Genomic DNA, 27,705 nt, shown 5'->3' with positions numbered 1-27,705 from the left:
CACAGAACCAAGGGTCAAACCTGAATGAGGTTTCTTCCAGGCTCAGGTTATGCTTTGCATTTAAACATTTTAGATGGAAGAGTGGAATCTCCCCCTCTGTGTCAGTTTAGGTTTGTTGAGAAGAAGCAAATGCCAGGATGGGACTAGATGAGTGGGTGACTTATGGGAGGGGCTGGGGTCTGTGAAAGATAATGTAAGGGAGCTGGAGGAGGTGGAGAGAAGCTTCAGAGTGTGTGCAGGCAGGGATGACACTGTGGAATGAGAGAGAAGGGCACAGTGCAGTTATAAGAAAGTCTCAGTGGGCCAGTGTCAGAGGGGGGTGTCCTGACATAAGTTGCCTGTTGGGCAATAATGGCCTTGATCTAGAACGTTACCCTACTCAATCATAGCTAGGAGCAGGCAAGAGGAAAGTAGCCTGGGGTGAATGCCACTACTACTTCCAAGGTATGGCAGCTGGAGCTTGTTTGGAAACTGCTCCCGACTCTGGGTTCTCTTGAAGGAAACTCTAAGTGACAGTCCTCATGGCCAGTACAGTCCACCCCTTGTACCACACAGGTCACTCTCTTCTCCCTCGCTCTCCCTAGTAGCTGCTCTTGAGTCATTTTGGGTACATGAAAATCTTTTGCACCTGAAGAGGGGATGCTGGAGTCTTGTTTTAAAGTCACCCTGTCAGGAAATCCTTCTGTCTTTCATTCCATTTGTACCCCACTATATTGAATACATGGTCTGTGTTACACACATAGCTGGCCTCCTTTGACCTGCAGTATCACGTAAGAGAGGGAAGAGGTGTAACAAAGCTGTCTGCTCTGTCACATCCCTTGGTCCAAAGGCTCTACTCAGAGTCACCAAGTCAGTGCCTTAACACTCATTTTGTATCTGTTCTTCACAGGTATGATTTAAGTCTGGATGAAACGAGAGCTTTGACATTTCAGAGAGTGCAGTTTGTCATGGGTCTACCTCTGTTAAAACGTGCAATTCAGGAACAGGTATGTTTCATTGTTATTTTGCTTGTGATGTGTATATGAGTGAGACAGAGAGACAGAAAGAGAAAGAAAAATATTTTTATTTTTGTTGTTTACTTCTGTGACATGTGGAAGGACGTTTATTTTGTCCCAGGGAAAACTGTCATTGGTATGGGGAAATGCCTTCTTCAGCCCCTTTTTTCTTTCTTTCTTTAATGTTTTTTAATTTATTTTTGAGAGAGAGAGAGAGAGTGGGAGTGGGAAGGGGCAGAGAGAGAGGGAGACAGCAAATCCGAAGCAGGCTCCATGCTGTCAGCACAGAGCCCAGTGCGGGCATGAATTCACGATCCATGAAATCATGACCTGAGTGGAAGTCAGACATGTAAACAACTGAGCCACCCAGGTGCCCTTTCAGCCCTTTTTTCCTGCCCCACTCCCCCGTAACCTAATTGATCTCCTTCCCTTGGCCCACACATTCACGTCTCTGAAGATCACAGGCTAGGGAATTGGGGACTCAGCAGAAGTAATGACATATTTGTTTGCAAAAGAACTGTAATTTGGGGCATAAATTCAAATATCTGAGAAATGCAATGAACTAATTTGATAGGCTTTTAAAGCAGTTAGACTTGTCCAAAATGTATGAGTCTTGTTTGTCTGAACATTGCCATTCTAAACTCAGTGAAATTATTTTAGTCAATTTAGCCTCATTAAAAAGAAAGAAGGAAATAAAGAATATGTGATTAGAGAACTCCTTCATGAAGTGAACATTAGGAGCTGTATGTTTTAGCCGAGTTTAAATTGATTTCCAGGGGTGCCTGGGTGGCTCAGTTGGTTAAGGATCTGACTTCGGCTCAGGTCGTGATCTCAGGGTTCATGAGTTTGAGCCCCAAGTGGGGCTCTCTACTGGATGTGCAAGATCCCACTTCGGATCCTTGGTCTCCCTCTCTCTCTGCCCCTCCCGCCCCCCCCCCCCGCCCCCCGCTTGCACTATCTCTCAAAAAAAATATTAAAAAAATTGATTTCCATCCATTTCATTCAACTCCATAGCTTCCTTAAACCTAACACTTTCATTAAACAAAACAAAACAAAACAAAACAAAACAAAACTCCTAGTGAGACCCTAGGAAAGGGGCTTGAATGAGGAATAAGCTTCAGGAACCTATCCTGCAGTGAGCCTGGCTCTTTCCTGCCCAGTGCAAGCTGTGGAGGGGAGTCTGAGGACCGAGGGGGTGGAGGTCTTCCCCATTCTGGAGGCCATTGAAGGCTTGTTTCTGTGAAATGTGGATCAGAGCCAGTGGGGGACCTGAGGTGAATAGATCACCACCCTGCCACCCCCTGTGGTTGGCTGTCCTGAGCAAGGACAGACCCAGGATCATCTTGTCAAAAGGTAGAGCTTTGGCACCCCCTGTGGGAGTACTGTAGCCACCTCCGAGGTGACAAGGGCACACTTAGAAGGACAGCATGTGGAAAGAAAATGCCCACATAACAGAGGGAAGCATGCTTGCAAAGCCTGAAAAATCATTTCATACCAAGCAGTTTGGCAAAGTGGATTTTAAGCTAGTAAACTGCCTCTCAGTTGAGCATACGTTCAGAGCTGTGAATATAACCGGCAAAGAAAAAAGACAAAAAGCAAAAGACCCCAACCCTCTTCGATTTCAGCCACTGTATGAGTGAGAGTCTGGTCTCCAGTGCATCTGGCATGGGGCTAGATGGAAGGTGAAATCTTGACACGTGGTCAGTCTCCTCTTAATCAGTCCAATATGTCTATAGCCTCACTCAGTGTCAGTATTCAAGACCGGATGTGACAGTTGATCCCTTAATGAAGTTTACTAATTGCCGCTCATCCTACTGAGTCTGAAGGATTAGCCTGTGTAATCTTGCTCCTGCCGAAGCTGTTGATCCCTGGATCCAATTATCTTGCTGTTTGAGTGGCTCCTTCCGTGGTCTTGGGCAGCCTGGACAACCCTGTCCTGGTTGATTAGGTTTACTCCTCCAGGAGCCACAGGATTGGTCCCAGACAATCCCTCCGGTTCATTTCTGTGACTTACTTCAGCCCATTTGGCGCTTTTCTCTGTGCGAATTCGCAAAAGCCAATGAACCTGAAGGAAATTAAACTAGTCGGTCATCAGCACAGCAGGCTCATCTCTTTGGGTGGATGTCACGAAACTCAGCGGCACATCTATTTTTGAAGGCTCTCAAATTCTGCCCTGTAAACAGCTGGAGGAGCTGTCCACGTCCAGTAATTCTAGAAGGAGTGTTACATGATTCATTCTGCCTCTTAATAAAAATATTGAGTCATGGCTATACTGCCTGTTCAGAGAGCTTTCCAGGTCTTTCCATCCTTCCCTGGCCCCCGTTTCGTGTTGCTGTTAACTTTTGTGGATGATCCGATGAGCTCCAAGGCAGAATGCTGTGTGGAATGTGTAATGATGATGTTCTTGAGGACAAATGAGGAGTGAGTCTCATTCGTTCCAGGTCTCTATGGACAGGCCACCGGCCAAGAATAAGCCATTAAAATGTTTCCACTCTGTGTTTTCCCCTCTGCCATCTGCAGTAGATTTGAGATGTCCTAATAATTTCAAAAGGAAAAAACAATATCCGAGTCTGACTACAGAGTGTGTCTGCACACGCACAGTGTGAACATCGTTGCACCTCGCTGACTTCTCACGTGCCTGTTTCTGGTGATGCCACATTTGTGGCCCTAAGCCAACTGTCCTCTTCTTCCCCTGTGGAAATCCTGGGTGGGGGAAGCCACCGACTCCCTGTATTTCCAGAGTTGGGGAGACAGAGGACCTAGGCGGGAGATCTACTTTATGGGAACACTGAAACTGGGGTCGACTGAGGCTGACGGCCTGCACCAAAATCACCATACCCAATAATGACAGCTCAGACTTACTGAGTACGTATTTAATGCCAGTCACAGCACCAAGAACTTTAAATGGATGATCTCACTTAATATCCACAACATCCATAATGGTGTTTCCAGTTTACAGATGAGTAAATTGAAGACGGGTAATTGGCCCGAGGTTATACATCTACTAAGTTGTATATGTAATGAGTGGAACACAGATTTGAACCCAGCTGGTCTGCTTTTTGAGCCCACTTAAACCTGGCCGTTCTTATCCCTGGCCGCACATTAGAATTGTCTGGGGGAACTTTCCAAACTCCTGCCGTCCAGGCTTTCACTCAATCAATCAGTATTTAAATTTCCCAAGTGGTCCAGTGTGTATCCTGGCTTGAGTACTGCTCTCTTATCCTTCTTTCCCAAGACTCTGCTGTCTACCCCAAATTGTTCCCATTCAGCACTTGGTCTCTGCCAGTCATGTTTCAGGGCTGACTTATAGGAATGCTCTGTCCCAATGTTTCCTTTCCCCAGGAGGAAGACAGTGGGGATCAAGCTGTTCCTGGCTAACAGGAGTGAGGAGTGAGGGCAGATATTTGAATAATGGAGTACCCATTCCATGCCTGTGTTGTCTCCCCCACCCCAACATCTTCTCTCTCATCCCGAGTTCTGCTTGTCCTCATCCCCATGACCCACATGGGTGTTGGGCATGGCAGCGTCATTATTATTTAAACCCGTGGCTCTGGAAGTATGGTCTGAGGACCCGTGGGGGTACCCAAGACCCTTTCAGGTACCACCTGAAAAGTAGATGTCCAACTACGTGTGTGTGACACCAGATTTTCATCATAACCTTCAACCAAAACAACATATGGCAGCAGACTGAGCGCAGAAGCAAATATGAGAGTTTAGCTGTCTTTCGTTAAGCCAGATGCTAAAATAATTTGTAAAAATATAAAACAACGTCATTCTTCTCACTGATTTTTTTGGTTTGGGAGTTCTTTATTTTTTTAATGTTCTCTTTCTTTCTTTCTTTGTAACTTTATTTATTTAGAGATTGAGAGAGAGAAAGAGAGATTGCGCAGGGGAGGGGCAGAGAGAGAGAATCCCAAGCAGACTCCACACCATCAGCATGGAGCCCAATGTGGGGCTTGAACTCATGAACTGTGACATCATGGCCTGAGCCAAAACCAAAAGTCAGGACTTTAACTGACTGAGCCACCCAGGCGCCCCTTTTTAAAGGTTTTTAAAAAAACGTTTATTTGTTTTGAGAGAGACAGAGAGTACGAGCAGGGGAGGGGCAGAGAGAGAGGGAGAGGGAGTCCCAAGCACTAACAGTGTGGAGCTCGACTGGGGGCTCTATCCCATGAACCACGAGATCATGACCTGGGTTGAAGTCAAGAATCAGATGTTCAGCTGACTGAGCCACCCAGGTGTCCCAGTTATGGTGATTTCTCATAAGAATCATGTCAGTTACATGTAATGGGTATAGTATTATTATTTTTAAATGAATAAAAAAATTTTTAACCTCTCAGTTTGCATTACTAGTATGGTATCTTGATAGACATAACCTGCATAAACAAAAGCTCTTTGGAATCCTCAATAATTTTTAAGAATGTAAAGGGGTCCAGAGACCATAAAGTTTGAGAACCACTGATCTAAAACCATCCACTGTCGTCTCAGGAAGTCCACTCTCAGATCAGTTTGAAGGGGAACTGGCAGGAGATTAGTGGCTTTATATTTGTATTTATCATAGTATAATTATTATTTCGGTCAGAATTTTAGTCTAGGTTTAAGATGGTTTTTGTCTTTTTTTTTTTATTAAAAAAATTTTTTTTAAATGTTTGCTTCTGAGACAGAGAGAGACAGAGTGTGAGTGGGGGAGGGGCAGAGAGAGAGGGAGACACAGAATCCGAAGCAGGCTCCAGGCTCCAGCTGTCGGCACAGAGCCCGACGTGGGGCTCGAACTCACAGACCGCGAGATCATGACCTGAGCCGAAGTCGGACGCTCAATAGACTGAGACACCCAGGCGCCCCTGTCTTTGTTTTTAAAGAAATACCAGGTGGGCGATCATATCTAAAATGGAGTAAGACTCTGAGATCAGCTCACCTTAGAAGGTATTTAGGAATGGGAAGAGTGATTGCATTCCTAATTAACCCCCGAGAAAAGGAGTAGCCTTTCCCAGCAAGTTACGCAGAATCCACAGGTGTGTTGTGGAGAAAGAGCTCAGTAGAGAATATTCCGTGAAGGTGAGGATGTCTACTCTGCCACAGGCCCTTTACACCAGCCCATCCTACTCAGGCCTGCCCTGCTGCCCATAGACACCAGTGCCAGCCCTGATAGGTCCTGCAGACCATGACCAAGTACACACCCCTGCCCCCCCACCCCCTTCCCTGTACTGGTTCTTGGCCTGCTTTGAGCTCTTGGCTCTAACACTCTAGCCTTAGCTCTGCCCTTGGCCCTCTGGCTTCTGTTTGTACTGGAACCCAGGCTCTTCCTAGTGGGCTGTGACAGGCTGCCCCTGGCTCTCAGTCTTGTGTGCTGCCTTTGGCAGGAGGCCCTGTCCCAGCTCCAGCTTTACAGACTTGGACCCTGGCCACTTGGCCAGCAGTCTGGCCAGGCCAGCCCTGGCCACAAGGGATGCTGTGGAGGATTTGAGCAGAGATGACAAGACAGAGTGGCCTGTTTACAGAAGTTCCTCTGTGTAGATTGGCATTTAAAGTGAGTTGTCATCTATGATGGCCACAGGAATTATTTGAGAGAAGATGCCAGGAGTGAGTTGGGATCCACCCAGGGACTCCAGAGCAGCCGGAATCCCAGTGTTCTTTATTTATTGCACTGTAGACAATTTGGCACAATGAAAACTTATTTTGGGGCTTAATTATTATTCTTACGGTGAAATATCATGTGAAAATAACAATAGTTATTACTTGCTGTGATTTGCTAAGTCCCTTCTCTGTGGCAGGTGAGGCGATTCACTCATTTTACAACTATTTATTGAACACCTACTATGAGCCAGGCATTGTTCAAGAGGCAGTGAACAAAGCAGACCAAAATCACTTGTTTTCAAAAAAATTTTTTTTTTTTTAACGTTTATTTATTTTTGGGACAGAGAGAGACAGAGCATGAACGGGGGAGGGGCAGAGAGAGAGGGAGACACAGAATCGGAAGCAGGCTCCAGGCTCTGAGCCATCAGCCCAGAGCCCGACGTGGGGCTCGAACTCACAAACTGCGAGATCGTGACCTGAGCTGAAGTCGGACGCTTAACCGACTGAGCCACCCAGGCGCCCCCAAAATCACTTGTTTTTATGGAGCTTATATTTTAGCCTGGGAGGAGGCAGACAATAAAAGAATCAACAAGTAAATTCATATGTCAGATGGTTGTAGACGCTGCAGATAAAAATCAGACATGGTGAGTAATAAAATGATTGGGAACAATAAAAAAAAATCAAACATGGTAAACTGGAAAAGAAGCAAAACTGTCTCTCTTCACGGGCAACATGATCTTTCGTGTGCAAACATGTAGAAAACTGTTTTACACTAAAATTAATGTAAACTATAAAGAGACTTTGCATTAACATGAAAGTAAGCTCGTGCCTTTTAAGCTAGTCATCAGTATGACACGTTCATCATTACATGCCATCAATGCTGATAAGCTGTGTCATAACATTAATGACAAACACAAAATTTCCAAAGCAGCTAGGAATTTGGTAAGGAAGCGTGTGCTGCGAAGAGAAGAGGCGTTAAATTTAACGCAAGAATCTGGAAAATCCTAAACTGTCAGAATACCCCACTGATGTTGTTGCGAAAGGAGATAAATCTCCTTAGACAGAGCCGTGGGCACGGCACCTTTCATTGTTCCTGACATTGGGCTTTCCTGGAGTAGTCAAGGCCCCTGGGGAGAACAGAAGTACAGTGGTTACGCACGGCCTTTGTCGCAGGATTCTCCCAGCACTCTCCTCAAGCACCCTACCCTACTGTGTGGCTCCCCCAGAGAATCAGCAGAGACTAAGGAGCCAGCAGAGAATAAAAAGAACCAGATGGGGAGGCCATGGTCAGAAGGTTGGATTTTCTTGCAAAAGTAACTGGAGTCATTGGAGGGTTTTCATAATGTTGGGTGGGAGGTAGGGGAAGGGAGAGGTGGGGGCAGCACCGCATGATGCTTATTTTTAAAATAGTATAGTGCCTTGATCAAAGTTTACCAGTTGATTCAGAAAACATATACGGAAATGTGAAAGATCTGTAATCATGAAAGCAGTCCTGAAAGAGGACACCTGTGGAGGACCTTCATTACATATTTCAAGACTTATTATAAAGCTACTCAAGATGACGTTGTATTGGTATAAGGACAGACAAGTAGATTAATGGGACATTATGGAGAATCCTGAAATAAGCCCATACATATATGACGATGGATTTTTTAACAATGTTGCCAGGGCAATTCAAGGGGAAAAGAAAAGCCTTTTCTTTAATGGTGCTGGAACAGTAGATAAATATATAGAAGAAAGTTTACCTTGATCCCTATCTCATAGTACACGCAAAAATAATTTGAGACGTATTATACACCTAAACATAAATTCTAAAATTACGAAGTTTGCAAAAGAACAAAGGAGAAATGTCCTTCGGGCCTAGGGTGGGCAGAGGTTTCTTAGAGAGGACCCTCCCCCACCCCAAATGCTAAACATGTCAAAGAAAAAACTGATAAATTGGTCTTTATCAAAATCGAAGACTGTTTTTCATCGAAAGCCATCATTAAGAGAATAAAGGGGCAATCCACAAACTAGGAAAAGATATCTGCAATGGATATATTTGAAAAAATTATGTCCAGATACAAAGGATTTGTACCTATGTTACATAAAGAATTCCTAGCGCTCGATGATAAAAGGACAAAAAACCCAATTTAATTTTTTTAATGTTTATTTATTTTTGAGAGAGAAAGAGAGAACACATGAGCAGGGGAGGGGCAGAGAGAGAAGGAGACACAGAATCTGAAGTAGACTCCAGGCTCTGAGCTGTCAACACAGAGCCTGGCGTGGAGCTCGAACTCATGAACCGTGAGATCATGACCTGAGCTGAAGTCAGATGCTTAACCAGGGAAACCACCCAGGTGCCCCAACTATGTAAATTTTTAGACAGCAGAGATTGGTCTTATTTATGGTCACATTTCCAGGACCTCGTTCAGGATATGACACATATGAGATGTTCAATAAATATTTGTTTAGTGAATCAGTTCTAGCGTTGGGAACTCCTGAGGATAGAATGGTACTGAGAATAGAAGGACATTTTTATGATTTTATTATGGGAACAAAGGAGATATAACCTGATAATTTCAAAATGTTTGCTGTTTTCGGGGCACCTGGGTGGCTTAGTCAGTTAAGTGTCTGACTTTGCCTCAGGTCATGATCTTGAGGTTTGTGAGTTCAAGACACAGCAGGGGAGGGGCAGAGAGAGAAGAAGACAGAGAATCCTAAGCAGGCTCCTCATTATCGACACAGATTCTGATCCGGGGCTCGAACTCACAAACTGTGAGTTCATGAGCTGAGCTGAAGTCGGATGCTTAGCCAGCTGAGGCACCCAGGCACTCCCAGATAACCCAATTTAAAAAATGGGCAAAGGACTTGAATAGACACTTTATGGAAGTATACAAATGGCCAATAAGCGTCTACAGATACGCTTAGGATCCGTAGTCATCTGAGAAATGCATATTTAAACCATACTGTGATGACATTTCATTCCCTCCAGAAGAGCTTAAAAATGGAAAAGCTGCATAGTACCGATGAGGATGTGCCGAAACCAGACGTCTCCTATGTTGTTGATAGCAGTGTGAAATGGTATAACCGTTTTGAAAAACCGTTTTGAAATAGTTTGGCAGCTATTTACGATGCTAAACACAAACCTACCCTTTAACCTGGCGATTGCGTTCCTGGGAATTGACAAAAGAAATGGGAACATATGTCTACAAAAAGACTTCTACAAGACTTTTACAGTTTGAATCACCCCAAACTGGAAAGAACACCAATGTTCATCAATAGGAGATTGGACAAACTGTGGCATATTCATAGATGGAAAACTACTGAGTCGTAAGAAAGAACTACTAACACACAAACAGAGATGCCTTATTTGCATGAAAGAAGACAGACACAAAAAAGGTACATCCTGTATGATTCAATTTATGTAAATTAAACAACAGGCAAGGTTAATAGATAATAACACAAGAACAGTGGTTGCCTGTAGGGGTAGGGACTCTGAAAAGGGGTATGAGGGCTCTTTCTGGAGCAGATGGAAACATTCTATAATCTTAATTGGCGTGATGGTTATATAGGTAGATAACTGACCAGAACTCATGTGCTCAAGCTCTGGGCATTTCACTATATGTAAATTTTACCTTAATAATAAAAAAATATCATAATGTCTGAAGTTTGGAGCAGAGTAGAAGCAGGGAGGCCAGCTGAGGGGCTTTTTACGACAGTCCAGGCACAAGATGGTGATGGGAGATGTTAAGAAGTGGCCGGACTTGGGATCTCTTTTCAAGGGAGGGCCGAGGACCGGTTAGCCCAGTAGGCAAGAGTCGCATTGAGAGCAGGCCCCGGATGACTGAATCCCTGAAGCCCATTTATTTTGTTTGTGTATTCTACTCTAGCTCTTTCTCTTTCTAAAACAATTCAAGGCTAATTATAACAAAGGACATGTATTCAACAAGACTGAGAAGACATAACTAAAATAGAAAATTGAAACCAGAAGGTAGAAGCAGCAAATATACCAGTTTGGGCACTGATAATAGAAAACTGATGTCAGGAACCTCTTTCTGTCCGGTACCCTTGTCTGGGCACCTAACTGGGGTTGCAGATGCGTTATAAAGGGGGTGGTGAGGGTCATTTAATATCAGAGAAAAGACAGCTCAAGCAGTGCTGAATCAAGCTGATTTTAGTTGAAGAAGAAAAATATGTCTTTGGAGACTGTCTGGACTTGTAAAACCAAAAATGTACATTTTTGTGGAACTTGATTTACAACAGAATATTGCATCACAAAGGTCTGATACATCAAGTGGTCTACAAAGAAATGGGGAATATTTTAGAGGAAACTACCTTCCTTCCATTTGAGACCATCTATTATGCAGAAATGTAAATAGGTTCCACACTGTCAGCGCAGAGCCCAACATGGGGCTTGAACCCACAAACCATGAGATCATGACCTGAGTCAAGATCAAGAGTTGGATGCTTAGCCGACAGAGCCACCTGGGTGCCCCACATGTTGATTATTTATTGATCATTATCAGTACAGACAACATTATGTTGTCAGTCGAATGAGAGGGGGGGCCTTGTCTATATTAGACATTCTTTAATTAAGAATAATAAATGAATCAGAAATGAAAGAATGGAAGAAAAGAAAGAGTTTATGTGTGGAAAAGATGTTTAAAATATATGCCAGTGAGGCAGTCCATCAAATTAAGCCTAGTCTTAGTTCTGGAGCTTTTCCTGACGTCTTAAAATAGACCAATCCAAATGAATGCTTAAATCACCATCACAGGATTAATGGCAAACTGCTATTGGCATTGCCCATCAGATCTAATAACAAAGATTGCTGACTCGTGCAGAGACTGGGGAAGGAAAATAATCATCATAAATAATTCAGAATGCACCAAGATGGCTGAGTTTGGGGTTGATTCTTTAGCAAACGTGATTGAATCGATTTCGAACTCGTGAGCACAAACGACCACTTGCACAGCGCTAATGACAAAGGCATGCTCTTGCATCAACAGTATCAATGGAAGGAATGAACTATGAAGAAAGCTGTGAAGAGTCGGAGATTCTGAGGGATTTACTTACTCCTGATGGTTTAGGTTTGGCGAAAATAGAGCAGGCGGGTTAATGTGAGGAAGGGTTTGTTGTAATGATGTAGGGTGGGGTGACTCTCAGAAAGATCACCCGGGTCCTGGGGCTTCTGTAAGCTTAATAGTGAGGGGTGGGCACCAGATGTTCACATGGGGAATGTGAAGATCTTGTCCCTGGCCCTTGCTTTCCCACTTACTAGGTGACCCTGGTTGGACGAGTCTTTTGATCTCCTGAGCCCGGACTTTTCTCTCTGTGATATGAGCTCTGTACTTCCTGTCCTTCTTAGCCTCTTACGGAGAGTTGTGAAGATCCACAGGACAGAGGACACATGGGCCCTTAGAGAAAGTCCGCGAATCCCTGCCACGGTTTTTTGTTTGTTTTTTTTTAAATTTCTTATTTGCTGGTAACTAACTCTCCAGTGTGAGCTGAAGCTGGAGCCGTGCAATGGTTCATGCTCGAGCCTGGAGATATTTTAAGACCTAATCAATACAAGATGCATTGGGTTGGAGCCAGTGTGAGAGTCATAAATCTTGACAGTTTTGCTGTTTGATAAAATTAATAATGCTCGAGAGAAACATCGCAGAAAGCTACAAGAGGGGAAAACCTAGTGTATTCTGGGGAAAAAGTGTAAGCCGTTGTGGAAACTGAGAGTCACCCTGGGAAGGTTGGTTACCATCCTGATGCTGGTGGGGCAGTTTTCAGGCACATGTCCACACAGGCGCACACACCACACGTGTATACACACATGTACGCAATAAGCAACAAGCTCCAGCGCTGTTGGTTGGGTCTCAGGAGAGACTGGAGAATTAAGGAAGGCTAGCATTAATTCCAACAATGGATAATTGCAATTTGCACACCCAGGGACCAACCACCGTCTAAGGAAATGCTGCCTGCTTCTGAATTTTTTTAGAGTTTATTTTTACTTCTTTTGAGAGAGAGATAGAGAGCAAGCAAGGGAGGGGCAGAGAGAGAGAGAGAGGGAGACAGAATCCCAAGCGAGCCCTGGGCTGTCAGCACAGAGCCCCATGCGGGGCTCGAACTCATTACAAACCTCGAGTTCATGATCTGAGCAGAAACCAAGAGTCCGGCGCTTAACCCACTGAGCCACCCAGGTGCCCCGTGAATTTTAAAAATAAAACAGCGACAGGGGTTCTGCCCTGTCTCCTATCTGGCTGGTGAAGTGTGTTCATGGAACTTTGGGATTTGTGGCTGTTGTATACAGCGAGAGAGAGGAGGGCAGTGAAGGGGGACCGGGACCTCATTGCGTTTTATTTATCAAAGCCCTGAGAAGATCTAGAAAGGAAAGTGAAGAATATTGCTTTCTCTGTGTCCACAGTGTTCCCAAACCTTCCGGATCCTCTGTCTTCAGATCAAGGTTGTCGCGGGGATCCGAGCCAGGCGTCCCCTGTTGGTGGGAACGTCCCTTGGCTCCAAGAGGCCGTGGCGCCCCGCGTTGCTAGGCAGAAGCGTGGGGGATGTCAGGCTCCTGGGAGCCGCGAGGGACAAACTTGGTCAAGGCAGCACGAGGCCCGAGGGCAGTCTGCCAGGAGCCTGGCCTCCACGCGGGTGCAGTCGACTCTCCTCTGATGTGTCAGAGACCAGACGGCCACATTAAGACATTGCATGAACACATTTATTTCAGTAGGGTCATGGGAAGTATTCTTAATCAAAAATTTGCTTTCATTGTGTTGAATTTTTATTATGAAAGTAACATAACGTTTATTATAAAAAAATATTAAATTCAATTAGCATGTTAATTTACTTAATTTCAAACCGTAAGGAAACCTTGACGTTGGGTCTGTCACGTTTTCAGGCAGAGAACACAAAGGATTTTGTCAGTCGGAGCCTGGCCATAGGAGAAGTCCTTTCCATGGCGGACATGGCCACAGGAGTAAAGGTGAGAGGCTCTGGGCACCCCACCCTTGGTGAGCTGGTAACCTAGTTTTGAACAGCAAGGGGTACAAAGTGGAACCCTACAGGTATCAGTCTATTCACTGGAATAGACGCAACATGGTACGCCTTACGACCCCTCGCCCTGATTCCTCTCTACCCATTATATTCAACCTTGTATTTGTTTTTTCTTTCGTGTTTGTTTGTTTGTTTAGTTTTACTGCACCGTGTCAATCATTTTCACCCGTTATAAAGCTAAATTTTCATAATCATTCGTGATTCTTCACTTAAATATTATCACTAAGATCGATCCGTATTATAGCATGCCACTGCATTCGTATTTGTTTTTTTTTTTTTAATCTTTTTATTTTGAAATACTAATGCTCACAGGAAGTTACAAAAATAGAAGAGAGTTAAATGAACTCTTCACCCAGCTTCCCTCGGTGGTGACATCTTCTTTAGCTTTTAGCACAATGTAAAACCAGGAAATCAACCCTGCTATAGTACTCTACTAGTACAGTATTAGACTACAGACCTTATTCAGATTTCACTAGCTTTTATGTACCCCGTGTGTGTGTGTGTGTGTGTGTGTGTGTGTGTGTGTGTGTAGTTCTATGCAGTTTGGTCCCATATGTGGATTCATGCAACCACCACCGCCCCAATCAAGATCTAGAACTGTTTTATGACCACAAAGAAACGTCTAGTGCTACCCGTTTGTGGTTGCACCCAGTCTCCACCCCCTCCCTGTCCTTTGGCTACTACTAATCTATTCTCTGTCTCTCTAGTTTGGCCATTTTGAGAATGATATACAGATGGAAGTTCATCCATTTTTCCTATTCCTTTGCGTGAATATACTACAACACTTGGAATTCTTAGGCTTCTCCATTTTTGCTGGTCAAATGGGCAATAAAATGGCATTGCACTGTGGGCTTGCTTTGCACGTCCCCAGGTCACCAAAGGTGAACAGAATAATGCATGAAGTGTGAGGGTTGTGGCTCCTCATGGTACCCCGAAGTCCCCAGCGGAGGGTCATCTGTGTGGCATATGTATATGCTCTCCTTTCCCTCCCTGGACACCACTGCGCCTCAAAATACATCCCTGCATCCAAAAATTCCGTCCTGATGTCCCCAAAGGGGAGAAATACCTAGAACACAAAGAGAGAATGAACAGAGAGGAAGCCAAGTCAATCATTGGTGAGTCCAAAATGGCAGTTATTTTTGTTTTGCAGTGTAGACATTTAAAAAATGGGTAGGAACTGTGTTATTTGTATTTTTTGTTTTTTAGATTTTTATGTTTTAAAGTAATCGCTACACCCCACATGGGACTTGAACTCACAACTCCAAGATCAAGAGTCGCGTGTTCTTTGAGCCAGCCCGATGCCCCTAAAAATGGGTAGGAATTAAAAACAAAGAAATTTGTGAGTGCCATCTGTGGTGAAGGCATCCACCATTAGGCCCTTTGGGGGAGAATGGCTTCCCTGTGATTTCAGCCAGGCAGGGTCTCTTCCCTCCTGGATGGGTTGGCTGTTTCTTCCAGATGGAAGAAATCCAGCTGAGATACAACGGATAGATTTCCCTCTCAGAAATACTAGGGGACCCTGGTCTAGACTCAAGATCCTTACTTTGTGTTTTTACCGTATTTCTCCCTACCGGCCTTCTTTTCAGCAAGCCTGTGGTGAGGGGTGACCATGCAGAAATCACCATCGATTCCAGCATTCTAGGTGGGGAGCCCTCTCCTTGGCAGCTTTAGGGTCTTGCACGGATCCTAGTGCATAGAATTGCACAGGGGATGTTTGAATAACTAAGGGAGAGGCAGCCTGCGGTTTAAGAAACATTTCAACCACTTGCAATGTGTGGACGTTTTTTGGATTCTGGTTCAAACAAACTAAAATAAAAACCCGAAAAACAAAACTATGTGTCAGTGGGGGAAATTTGAACGTTGGATATTTGGTGATATTAAAGAATTATTATTATTATATTTTTAGGTGGGGTAATGGTTTTAGGGTTACATTTTCAGAAGGAGTCCCTTTTACAGGTGTATGGGATATATTTAGGGATGGAATGACAGGATGTAAACTTCAGGATTACCTGGGGTGTAGCATGGGAAAGTGGATCGGGGAAAAGACGCAGCAAAATGGACCACAAGCTGGTCATTGTTGAGTTCATTATACTCTTGTATTTTGGTTAAAATTTTCCAAAACAAAAGGCTTTTAAAAAAGTTTTACTCCTGGGGTGCCTGGGTGGCTCAATTGGTTAAGCGTCCGGCTCTTGATTTCGGCTCAGGTCATGATCTCATGGTTTGTGGGTTTGAGCCCCGCATCAGGCTCTGTGCTGACAGTGCGGAGCCTGCCTGGGGTTCTGCCTGCCTCTTTTTCTGCCCCTCCCTGCTCGTACTCTCTTTTCTCTCGCAAATAAATAGAATGAACACACGCAAAAGTTTGGTTCCTGAGTATCCTAGATGAAAATTTGAATAGATTTAAAGAAACAGGTCTTTAGAAATGCTTCTCTTATCATGCCACTCCTCTGCTTAAAACTCCTTCCCCTTAGGCTTTAGAGAAGCCCTCCTATTTTTAATATGGCCCACGGGCCCTTATGTGGTTTGACCCTACTCACTTCTCCAGACACCTGCTGTATCACTTTGTCCTCCTCCCTAGGAGACCTGACATTCTTTTGTTCCTGTCACCCACCTTTGGACCACTCTTGCTACCACCTAGAATAGATTTTTTCCCCTCCTTCACCTGCCTGACACCTGCTCCTTCTTCAAGCCCCAGCCCACGTGTCCTCCGCGCAGGGAAGCTCCCTTCAAGCCTGCAGTTTAATTCCCTCTACTTGTGGTCATCTGTCTTCATACCTTTGTACCTTACAGTTTTCTATCACAGCATGTGCCCGCTTTGAACTTACCCATTTATCTGTGTGTCTAATTGCTGTAGGTCTCTTAGCACCACTAGAGGGCAAACTTCTTGAAGAAGCTCATCCCCTGCGTTCTTGTTATATATTATCAGGACATGAGAATGAAACGATTACAGAATACATAGCATCAAAACGGTTACCGGAAGGGTTACGCATAGAATTATCACATGACTCAGGAAATCCATTCCTAGGTATACACCCGAAAGAATTGAAAGTAGGGACTCCAACAGATACTTGTATGCCGGAGTTCATCACAACATTATTCACAGCAGCTAAAAGGGTGGAAACAAACCAAGTGTCTGTCATCACATGAATGGATAGACAAAATATGGCCCATGCACATGACAGCATATTATTCGGCCATAAAAAGGGATGAACTTCTGGTCCATGTTACAACCTGGATGAACTTGGAAAACATGACGCTGAGTGGAGCCAGACACAACTGGACAAATATTGGATGGTTCCACTCACATGAAGATTCTTTTTTTTTAAAATTTTTTCTTAATGTTTATTTATTTCTGAGACAGAGAGAGACAGAGCATGAACGGGGGAGGGTCAGAGAGAGAGGGAGACACAGAATCTGAAACAGGCTCCAGGCTCTGAGCAGTCAGCACAGAGCCTGACGCGGGGCTTGAACTCACGGACCACGAGATCGTGACCTGAGCCGAAGTCAGATGCTTAACCGACTGAGCCACCCAGGCGCCCCTCACATGAAGATTCTTGAATAGGCAAATTCACAGAGACAGAAAGTAGATCATGGGTTACCAGAGGCCGAAGGAACAGGAAAATGGGGAGTTCATTGGCACAGAGTTTTTGTTTGGGGTGATGAACAGTTATGGAGGTAGATAGTGGCAATGGTTGCACAACAGTGTGAATCTAATTAATACCGCTGAACTGTATACTTAAAAATGGTTAAAATGCAAACTTTATCTTAAATGCATTGTACCACAATAAAAACGAAACATTAAAAATTTAACAAAAGTTACCATTAACCCTGTTTGCCTTCCCACACATCAGTCATTGCAGTGGACTTGTTTTTCTTGTGCTTGGATCTCCCAGACAGCTAGAGGAACATGTAGACTGTGCCCCTGAGCCTAGCACAAAAGGGCCAAGGCTGTCTTTCCTGTGGGCAGTGGAGGGAGATGTGATGTGCTGGGAATACAATTCCTGTGAGCCCTGGGCTGGTCAGGGCATCCCCAGATCTCTCAGCCAGCCCAAGGGCAGCTGCTGGCCTCTGCCTGCTTTCCTTTTACACCTTCCCATGAGCTGGCTGTCAACTTGATGTCAAGGACGTGTCAGTGTCAGTTCATCTAAGTCATCTGTGCCCACAGGCCTGGGCCCCTTTTCTCTCTCCCTCCATGTCTGTGCTATCTAAAGGCTGTGGGTGTCCCTGAGCGCTTTGGACAAACATAGTTGGACTAACACAGCCAAGTGTTGGCAGGGTCAAGGCTGGTTCTGAGAGCGACTCACAGCGAGGGGGGTGGGAAAGTGAGAGGCGCCAGGGGAAGACTTCCTTTACTCAGGGCTTTGAATCCCTGCGTTAGCTTGGGAGCCAGCCCAAGGTCTTGTACCAGACACATTGATGCAATCTGGAAGGATTCTAGGGCCCAAAGAAATGTAACATGCTGCCTTTTCTTCTTCCCCACGACTGTTCCCCTTCTTCCTTATTTGAACCAGCCCACTATCTGTCTTAGTTTGCTTGGGCTGCCTTCATAAAATATATAGATCGTGTGGCTTAAACCACGGAAATTTATTTTCTCACAGTTCTGGAGGCTGGCAAGATCAAGGTCCAGCTGATTCAATTCCTGGTGAGGACTCTCTCCCTATAGATGGCTGCCTTCTTGCTGTCTTCACAATGGAACTGGGCAGAGAGATCGGGAGAGAGAGAGAGAGAGAGAGAGAGAGAGAGAGAGAGAGAGAGAGAGAGGGAAAGAGAAATAACACTCTCTGGTATCTCTTATAAGGGCATTAATCCCATCATGAAGGCTCCACTGTCAACTTAATTGGTTCCCAAAGACCCCATATCCTTCTACCATCACATTGAGGATTAAGGCTTCAGCACATGAATTCTGGGGAGAACCTAATGCAGTCCGCATAGCATTATCCTTTCTGGGGTCACCATTGTCTGAAAAAACACCTGCAGTGCCTCCTCATTTGCTCTTGGAACGAAAAGACTCTAAATGCACTCGAACGTTCTTTAGGAGAACCACTGTTGGAGTACTGTGTAGGAAGGGCCTGGCCTAATTACAGCTGCGGCACTGGCAGACTTCCTGGCCTGCATGACAAACCTGCCTGGTCCGTCGTGGCACGGAGACAGTCAGAATGACATGGGTTTACCTTCTGTCTCTGGGACCTCTCCGTCACAGTTCACGGATGCTCCTTCTACATCTAAGTTCATGATGGGTGACCTTGGTTTTCTCTCCTGTGAAGATGGTCCTGCTAATGCCCATTCATAGGCTGTGTTCAGATTCAAATTGATGATGCCTATGAGGAGCTCCATGCCATGGCTGGCATGTAGCAGGAGTTCGATAAGTGGTGGTGACTGTGCCCCCACCCCCCCAAAAAAAAGATGTGGTCCAGAGCCCTTCCCGGCAGTCTTCTAGGTAGTGGCTCCGTTGGTGGATTGAGGTGAAGTCGATCTGCGTTCCAGCTCCAGCCCACCAGCTTTCCCTGCCATGGTGGGATTATACTTCTTGCTAGTCATCGTTTGGAAGTTAAGAAGCCCCCTTCTGGAACCCTGTCGGCCTGTCCTGACCGCAGTTCCCAGCCCCCAGGAAGCTCTGGTTGTGGCCTCCAGAGGCTACTGCCAGCCGTCACTGGACAAGTTGTGGTCATGACCTCATGCCCCTGATGTAGCTGTCCTTTTCCTCCTCCAGATAAGTGAGAAAGGAGAAGAGGGAGCTTTCCCAGACAACACAAGGTGCGCGCAGATTTAGAGTTTTTGTTAGGTGTCCTCCCCTTTTTCTCATTTCCTTAGCACTGCTGTCTTCGGTCTTCTCAGAACAAATGGAATTCTTTGGGTCCTGTCCACCGAGGTGGACTGGAGGCCAGGGTGCCCGCAGGGCACGATGATAGCAGTGGACACTGCTCTCTGAAAGGACACTTTGCCCTGTGCCCTCATGATGGCTTAGTGCCCTTCTTCATTCAATCTCTGTGTCCTTGTCTTAGCGAATCCATTCCCTTCTCTCTGGCTGCTCCTGCAAGCATCCCCCACCCCTGCAATGGGCCTCCATCCGTCTGGAGACTCGGGACAAAAACCCAGGTGTCACCTGGAGCCCTCTCTTGCCTTCTTCTCCCAAATCCAGCCCATCAGCTCTGTCTCCAGAATCTACCTTGATTGCCTCTGCTTCTCACCCCCTTCACCACCGTAGTCTGACCACTGCTCTTGGACTCACCTCAGTGGCCGCAGCGTGGGCACCTCCTTGCCGGCTGGGCTGGGATCCATGCCACTCACGAGAGGCACCTGCTGAAAGCCTATGTTAGGCCAGGGAGTCATCTGCATAGGATGCTCAGGTGCTCCCCCTGCGTCGGCCCCATTTGGTCAGATTATCTGCGTTTCAGAGAATGTGGCTTTGGGAACACACTGTCCAGCCCATGAGGGAAAATCCCCCCATTTTAAGTGACTGTGTGGATTGGGGTCATGCAGACACCGCCTCTGTTAACTGCTGCGGTTTCTGCAAACCTACAGGTTTCACTCACCAGCCCAGTGCTCCTACTAATGGCATTTAATGAATGGAGGTTTTCAACATGTGGATGAAATATTTGCCCCACCCCCGTTTTCTAAAGAGGAGGAAAGGATTTAAAATCTAGAAAAGGACTATATTTGTAAAGAATGCATTAGCCACCCGCCAGAGAGATTTAGGGGTAGAGAATTCAATCTGTTTTAGTTTTAGAAAAACATTTTTCTTTAACTTGATTTCCAAGATGGCTTATGGGGGAAACATTACTATTTGGGTCGATTGCATCTTTCCAGGCTGGAATTAGCAGTGTATCACAATGGTTCTGTGGAGGGGGTGCTGAGTCATCAGAGTGTTGAGCGTTTCTGAGGACACTTTATGCTTCTCCAAATGAAAGCACTCCATATGTCAGATGCTATTAATGACATTTGTCTGTCATGATGTCAGAGCGTTTCAGCTGGTCAGGCCGTTAAAGCTGAAGTGCCCTTTAAGACAGCGAGTGCCAGGCTGACCATGCACGTGGAGGACAGGGACTAGTTCTCGCCCGAGGCTGGTGCCAGTTCCCGGACAGGAGCATCTCAAGATTCTGTTCCCATCATTTCCCTTCCTGCAAGGTCTTCCCTGGGGTTACTTTGTCTGCTAAGGCTCATTCAATTATAGCGACCCCAGGAAGAAAAGGTACCTAGGGGCTGCTGTATTTGAAGAGTCCAGAGTGCATCAGGGTTCAGGGGTGGACGTGTGGCATCTGGTCTCTCTCATGTCTCTGCTTTTCTCCTTCTCCCCACCTTGACCCCATGTGTTGGTTTCATATACCAGTTCTTGCGAAGGCAAGAGCGGCCAGAGGCACTGGGCCTCCGTTCTTCCAGGTCCATTGCATTGAAAAAGAGAGAGCTGCTTTTCTCTACTAGCCCACCCATGTGTCCCAGAGCCCACTCTGGTTGGATCCATCCAGATCATGGGTCTATGCTGAAGCCATCCCGTAGGGCCATGATATTATGCAGATTGGCCAGTCCTGGGTCCCAGGCTTATCCTAGAGCTGGGGGTGGAGGTCAACATCAGCCACAAACCACTTGGACTGATTGTGGGGGAGGAGGGCTCCCCAGAGGAAAGCCGGGGCTGTGTGGTTGGGGCAGGAGAAGGCGTGCTAACCTGCAAACACAGCCATTGTCTGAGCTCTTCTGTCTTTGTCATCAGTCCCCTGCTCCCTTCAAATGGCCTCACTCCAGTCACCCTTCCTTCTCATCTTCCTCCTCATCTTTCCCCTCCTTCACTTCCTCCTTGCCAGCAACGCTTTCCCAGGGTTTATAAACGACCAAAGTACTTGGCAGTTGACCGTCACTGAATTCTCGCAGCAACCTTAGGAAGTGCTATTAGGCATGAGGCAGCTTGGGTGGGGACCCCAGCCCTGCTCGCCATCTCAGGGTGCAGCCTTGGGCTGGCCAGTCCCCTCTCTGGGAGCTCAGTGTCCTTATCTGTCACGTGGGGGTGATAATGTGTTTTTCCCAGGGTGGTTGTGGGAATCGGCGAGCTTGTGTGTGTGAAGCTCAGTGCTCGGAAGGCTGAGGGCTCAGTAAGAGTGGGGGCGCTCATCGCTCACTGCTTTCATCAGAAGTGGGAATAAGGATTGCTATTCGTCCAAGGTCCCACAGCCAGTGGGTAGCAGAGCTGGGCTTCGAGCCCAAGCTGTCTCATCTCATCCCAGGCTGAGTTCCTGCTCGTTCTGCAGCATTGCATCTTCCATCAGCTTTCCTGTTGCTCATGGCCGGGCTCACCTCTGCAGGCTGGGCCAGTGCCTGGGGTCAGTGCACAAATACTTTGCTGCACATCTTCTACGTACCAGGCACTAAGCTAGCCCTTGAGCAGACAAGGCAGACTGAACATTCAGAAGGGTCATTTGAAAGACAGACAAAACTGGTGGTGTCATAATTCCAGATTTCAAGTTATATCACAAAGCGGTAGTAATTAAATTTTTTTTTTTGGTAACGTTTTATTTATTTTTGAGACAGAGAGAGACAGAGCATGAACAGGGGAGGGTCAGCGAGAGGGAGACACAGAATCTGAAACAGGCTCCAGGCTCTGAGCTGTCAGCACAGAGCCCGACGCGGGGCTAGAACTCACAGGCCTCACGGACCGCGAGATCATGACCTGAGCCGAGGTCGGCCGCTTAACCGACTGAGCCACCCAGGCGCCCCCAAAGTGGTAGTAATTAAAACAGTATGGTACTGGCACAAAGATAGAGATGTAGGTCAATGGACTTGAACAGAAAACCCAAAAATTAAACCCACAATTATACGGTCAGTTAATCTTTGACAAAGGAGGAATGAATATACAATGGGAAAAAGTCTCTTCAACAAATGGTGGTCGGGAAACTGGACAGCAACGTGGAAAAGAATCAAACTGGACCACCTGATTTCACCATACACAGAAATAAACTCAGAATGGATTAGAGACCTAAATGTGAGAACTGAAACCATAAAAACCCTAGAAGAGAGCACAGGCAGTAATCTCTCTGACATTTGCTGTGACAACGTTTTTCTAGCTATGTCTCCTGAGGAAAAGGAAATAAAAGCAAAAATGAACTATTGGGAAAACATCAGAACAGAATGTTTCTGCACAGTTAACAAAGGAACAATCAACAAAACTAAAGTCAACCTACTGAATGGGAAAAGATATTTGCAAATGACATATTCAATAAAGGATTAGTGTCCAAAATATATAAAGAGCTGATACAACTCAATACCCAAAAAACAAATAATCAAATTAAAAAATGGGCAGAAGACATGAACAGGCATTTCTAAAGAAGACATACAGATGGCCAACAGACACATGAAAAGGGGCTCAACATCACTCATCATCAGGGAAATGGAAATCAAAAGTGTAATGAGATATCACCTCACACCTGTCAGAATGGGTAAAATCAAAACCACAAGAAACAAGTGTTAGTGAGGATGTGGAGAAAAAGGAACCTTCTTGCACTGTTGGTGTGAATGCAAAGTGGTGCAGCCACTGTGGAAAACAGTCTGGAAGTTCCCCAAAAGGTTAAAAATAGAACTACCCTGGGGCACCTGGGTGGCTCAGTCGGTTGAGCGGCCGACTTAGGCTCAGGTCATTATCTCACGGTTCATGAGTTCGAGCCCCTCGTCGGGCTCTGTGCTGACAGCTCAGAGCCTGGAGCCTGCTTTGGATTCTGTGTGTGTGTCTCTCTCTGCCCCTCCCTGGCACATGCTCTATCTCTCTCTCTCTCTCTCTCAAAAATAAATAAACTTAAAAAAATAATTAAAAATAAAACTACCCTACTATCCAGGAATTGTACTACCAGGCATTTACCCAAAGAATACCAAAAGAGTAATTCAAAGGGATACGTACTCCCTTATATTTATTGCAGCATTATTCACGATAGCCAAACCATGGAAGCAGCTCAAGTGCCCACCAAAGATGAAGGGATAAGGAAGATGTGGTATATATACATAATGGAATATTATTCAGCAATAAAAAAGGATGAAATCTTGCATTTGCAACCCCATGGATAGAGCTAGAGAGTGTAACGCTAAGCAAAATAAGTCAGAGAAAGACAAATACCATATGATATCACTTATATGTGGAATTTAAGGAATAAATGAGCAAAGGGAAAGAAAAAGAGAGAGAGGGAGAGGGAGAGAGAGAGAGAGAGAGAGAGAGAACAAACCAAGAAACAGACTCCTAACTATAGAGAACAAACTGATAGTTACCAGAGGGGAGAAGGGTGGGGAGTTAGGGAAATAGGGAATGGGGATTAGAAAGTGTACTCACCATGATGAAATGAAAGAAAGGAAAGTGAAAGAAGACAAAAAGAGTCATTTGATGGGCTGAACTGGGCAGCCCTGAGGATGGAGAACTGACACTTTGTGGTGCTGGGTCCTCCTCTCCAAGTGACAGAACCATGGGCTATGTCTGCGGACAGGGACTGGAGCTTCCCAGGCAATGAAAGGAAGGGCACGGATGCCTTGCTGCTGGTGGGGCTTATGTAAGGCTTGATGAGCTGAACAGACGCTCCCTGAGTGGCCCTTGACCAGGGGTTTCGTTGTCATTAAGTTGTTGACTGTTGCTAACGATGGCCGATGTTGTGCTTGTTTTCAGCGTGGAATAATTCACTGGCTATTTGGTGGCGCAGTCAGGAATCTTGGAAGCCCGGGACATGTGACTAAGTGGCTTCAGCCACTCCAGGTATGGCACGTACCTCAATAGATGTCTTCCGTGGAGAGCCTTAAAAGTTCACAGTAGCTAGATGTGTGCGTGTGCATGTTTGCAGAACAAGAAAAGAAATCAGAGAATGGGTGGCGGCAAGAATCTTGTTCAGAATGAGAATTTCAAGACTAGCTTCTAAAAATTGTATTGTTATCACATTAGCTGCCGCTGGGCTGAATTCTTACAATTCTCTCCAATTCACCTCTTCCCCTCTCACTCATACTCTTGATCATCAGAGAAGTCTCCGTTAGAGCAACCTCCTGACTAGCTAATGCCCTTATACTGTCTGGTAAACTCCAGGGGCAGAAATACAGTGGGATGTTCGCAGTGACCGAGAGGGGCCACGGGAGCGACGTGAGAGGGATCCAGACCCAAGCCACCTTTGGCCTCTCTGCACAGGTGAGGATTCTGCCCATCATTCTGCAGTTCAGGGTGGCAGGAGACCTGTTCAGAACAGGACTCTCCTTCTTCCTGAGGCCATCCTCTTATCCTCTGTGTGTGCTGTCTGGCGCGAGGTGTTCAGATTCGAACAAATGGGTAAGTGCTTCAGTGGAGGTGGGCATACGCTCAGCTTTCACGTGTCCAATATCGGCCAACACAGTCACAGCACCCACTATGTGTGGGCGCCGCTCCACTTTCTCCACATGCACTCATTAATTGGATGCCTTGTGACAACTCTGTGAGAACAGTACTGGAGCCATTTTGTCATCCTTCCCGAAAGCAGCAGGTAAATGACTGGACGAGATGCTTTTGTCTGCACTCCCCTTTGCCCGGTGTGGCAGGAGGGTGCTGTGTGGGCTGGGGCATCCTTACCGGGAGCCACGCCCTCATTGCTGGCATTAGGCCGTGTTTTTAACCGTGACCTGCGTGAGAATTCACATGGCAACCAAAACAGAATGTCACAAAACGGTCTTAACTTTTACTATGTTTGCTGTATGTGATGAACTTTATTAGTTTTCCTTCCATTCTCATTTATAAAAAACAGTTCATCAAGACTCTCTAGGGGTGCCTGGGTAGCCTGCTCCCCCTGAATAAAGAAAGTAACTATTGGGGTGCCTGGGTGGTTTAGTTGTTTAAGCGTCGGTCATGATCTCATCTCAACTCAGGTCATGATCTCATCTCACAGTTTGTGAGTTCGAGCCCCGCATCAGGCCCTGTTCTGACAGCTCGGAGCCTGGAGCCTGCTTTTGATTCTGTGTCTCCCTCTCTCTCTGCCCCCCTCCCACTCATGCTTTGTCTCTTTCTCTCAAAAATAAGTAAACATTAAAAAAAAAAAGAAAGTATTTATTTATTTATTTCACTCCCCTTCATAGTTTCTTATTTGATTTTGGGCTTTCCTAAGAACTACAAAGGAATACATAAATTTTGGAGTTCTTTCTAGAAATGAGTTTGGGTAAATATATGTGTGCAAGTATGGTACATGAGCGTAGGTATGGCTACTCAGTCTGTTCTTCATTTTTTCTGAGTTTGTTTTTCAGAATCTGAATTTTGGTTAGCAGGTTTTCCTGGCCCACAAATGCTAATTAGAGGTGATCAGAGTTTACATTTTTTTTAAATGTTTATTTATTTTTGAGAGAAAGAGCGAGAGACAGAGCTCGAGAGGGGAAGGGCCAGAGAGAGAGGGAGACACAGAATCCGAAGCAGGCTCCAGGCTCTGAGCTGTCAGCACAGAGCCCGACGTGGGGCTCGAACTCACGAACCGCGAGATCATGACCCAAGCCGAAGTCGGACGCGTAACCGACTGAGCCACCCAGGCGCCCCATAGAGGTGATCAGAGTTTAGAATGACAGATTCAAATGATGGTTGTTTGGGACTATGTTCATCCTGTCCTGCCCAGGTGATAGTTCTCTACAATAGTCAGTGATGTCCAAGGTCATAGCAAGAATAAGGACTGACAGTTATTGAATGCTTGCTATGCGCCTGGCTCATTGTCGGCCCCCTTCTGTTTAGTTTACTGTCTTCCCTCGCAATAACCATCCGGTAAACGTGATGGTAAGCCGCTTCTGGTAATGTAGCACATGTGTGTTAGGCATCAGGCTAAGCAGTCTACATGTAACATTGTGTTAACTATCCTATAGTTTTGTAGGAAGGTATTATTGTCCCTATTTTCTAGGCAGAGAAACTGAAGCTCACAGAGGGTAGGAAAAATGGGCTCTGAGTACGTGGTTAATGAGCGAGTCTGGTTCAAGTGAGTGGGACTGCCCTTAACAGTTGAGCTCCTCTGCCAGTGGCGGGATGCTGACCGAACATCTTTTGGGTTTTAGGTCGGTCAGTTTTTTCTCTCCCTAAACCATGGTACTGAGGTCACCTTGCTCTTGTTAAAGGGCGAGGGGACGGTGGAACTGCATCCAGAGTTCTTATTTATTTGTTTCTTTTTACAATTATTATTTTTTTTTTCCCCGCCAAAATCACTTCCCCGTGTGGGTCCCCTTTTCCCCAAGCAGCATAAACGATTTAGCTACCTGGTGTGCTTCGGCAGCTGCCGCTTCCTGCAGGGGAGCCGCAAAGTTGAAATCATAATGATGAGGACACTCTGGAGAGTGCTGTGCCTCCGGTAGGAGTGAGAGAGAGAATGAGCCCATCATAAACTCAAGCCACTGAGAACTGACAGAGCGAGGGGACGGGTTTCTCCCTCATCGCTTTCTGTGTTTCCCCCCTCGTTTCCCCTTTAAAATGCTAGAGCGTATCGAATGAGCCCTCTCTCCCTCAAGGACTGTTCCAATCTCTTACATTTTCTTGGTTGTTCTTCTCTGTGGGTTGGCTGTTTTATTTTTATTTTTTTGGACAGTGGCTAGGTTAGTGGTACAGATAATTAAGAAGCCAGAGAGAGGTTTATTTTTACATTTTGTGCTAAATAGCAAAAATGAATGAGGCTAAGAGCTCTCTGGCCAAAGACTTTTTTGTTTTGTTTTGTTTTGTTTTAGTGCTTACAGTACTGACCAATTGGTTGGCCTTCAACAACTAATTATGGTAGGAACCAACACACATGGTGTGCATTATTTAGATCCTGCTTTAATGCCAGCATTTTGGCTTATGCGAACTTTCCAAATCAAGTGTCTTTGCCAGAAGTGACAAACCTCCTTTCCCAGAGTATATCAGATGTGTACGGGGATGGATGGCCTCCTGCCTCTTCCCCAGCTCACCAGATCTTTCCTGCCAGGACAGGGTCATTCTACTACTTCTCTTCCTATCCCCCAGGGGTAAGCATCTCTTCGCCACATGGGGTTTTGTGGGTTTTTTTTTTTTTTGATGTTGTGTGTGTGTGTGTGTGTGTGTGGTGTTTTCGTTGTTGTTGTTACTGCATCCAGCCTCAAATAATTCCTTTCTTTGAGAAGTCCTGGCTGACCTGATAAGACAAGGGCAGTCTCCAGA

At 45.7% G+C, this 27,705-nt stretch overlaps 1 protein-coding gene across 1 annotated transcript in view; it reads left to right on the top strand.

Moving 5' to 3' along the window:
* The window catches only part of ACOXL (acyl-CoA oxidase like), a 338,167-nt gene that overhangs the window by 14,767 nt on the left and 295,695 nt on the right, over positions 1 to 27,705 (top strand). Inside the window, 4 exon segments of the mRNA XM_053890962.1 lie at positions 890 to 986; positions 13,447 to 13,530; positions 24,226 to 24,312; positions 24,634 to 24,732. Coding sequence (XP_053746937.1) covers positions 890 to 986; positions 13,447 to 13,530; positions 24,226 to 24,312; positions 24,634 to 24,732 — 367 coding nt within the window.

This window comes from Panthera pardus, unplaced genomic scaffold (assembly GCF_024362965.1).
Source record: "Panthera pardus isolate Hobbes unplaced genomic scaffold, ASM2436296v1 HiC_scaffold_26, whole genome shotgun sequence".
Lineage (NCBI taxonomy): Eukaryota > Metazoa > Chordata > Mammalia > Carnivora > Felidae > Panthera > Panthera pardus.
The sequence above is the reverse complement of the archived record's forward strand: the minus strand, read 5'-3'. Positions and strand labels throughout refer to the sequence as shown.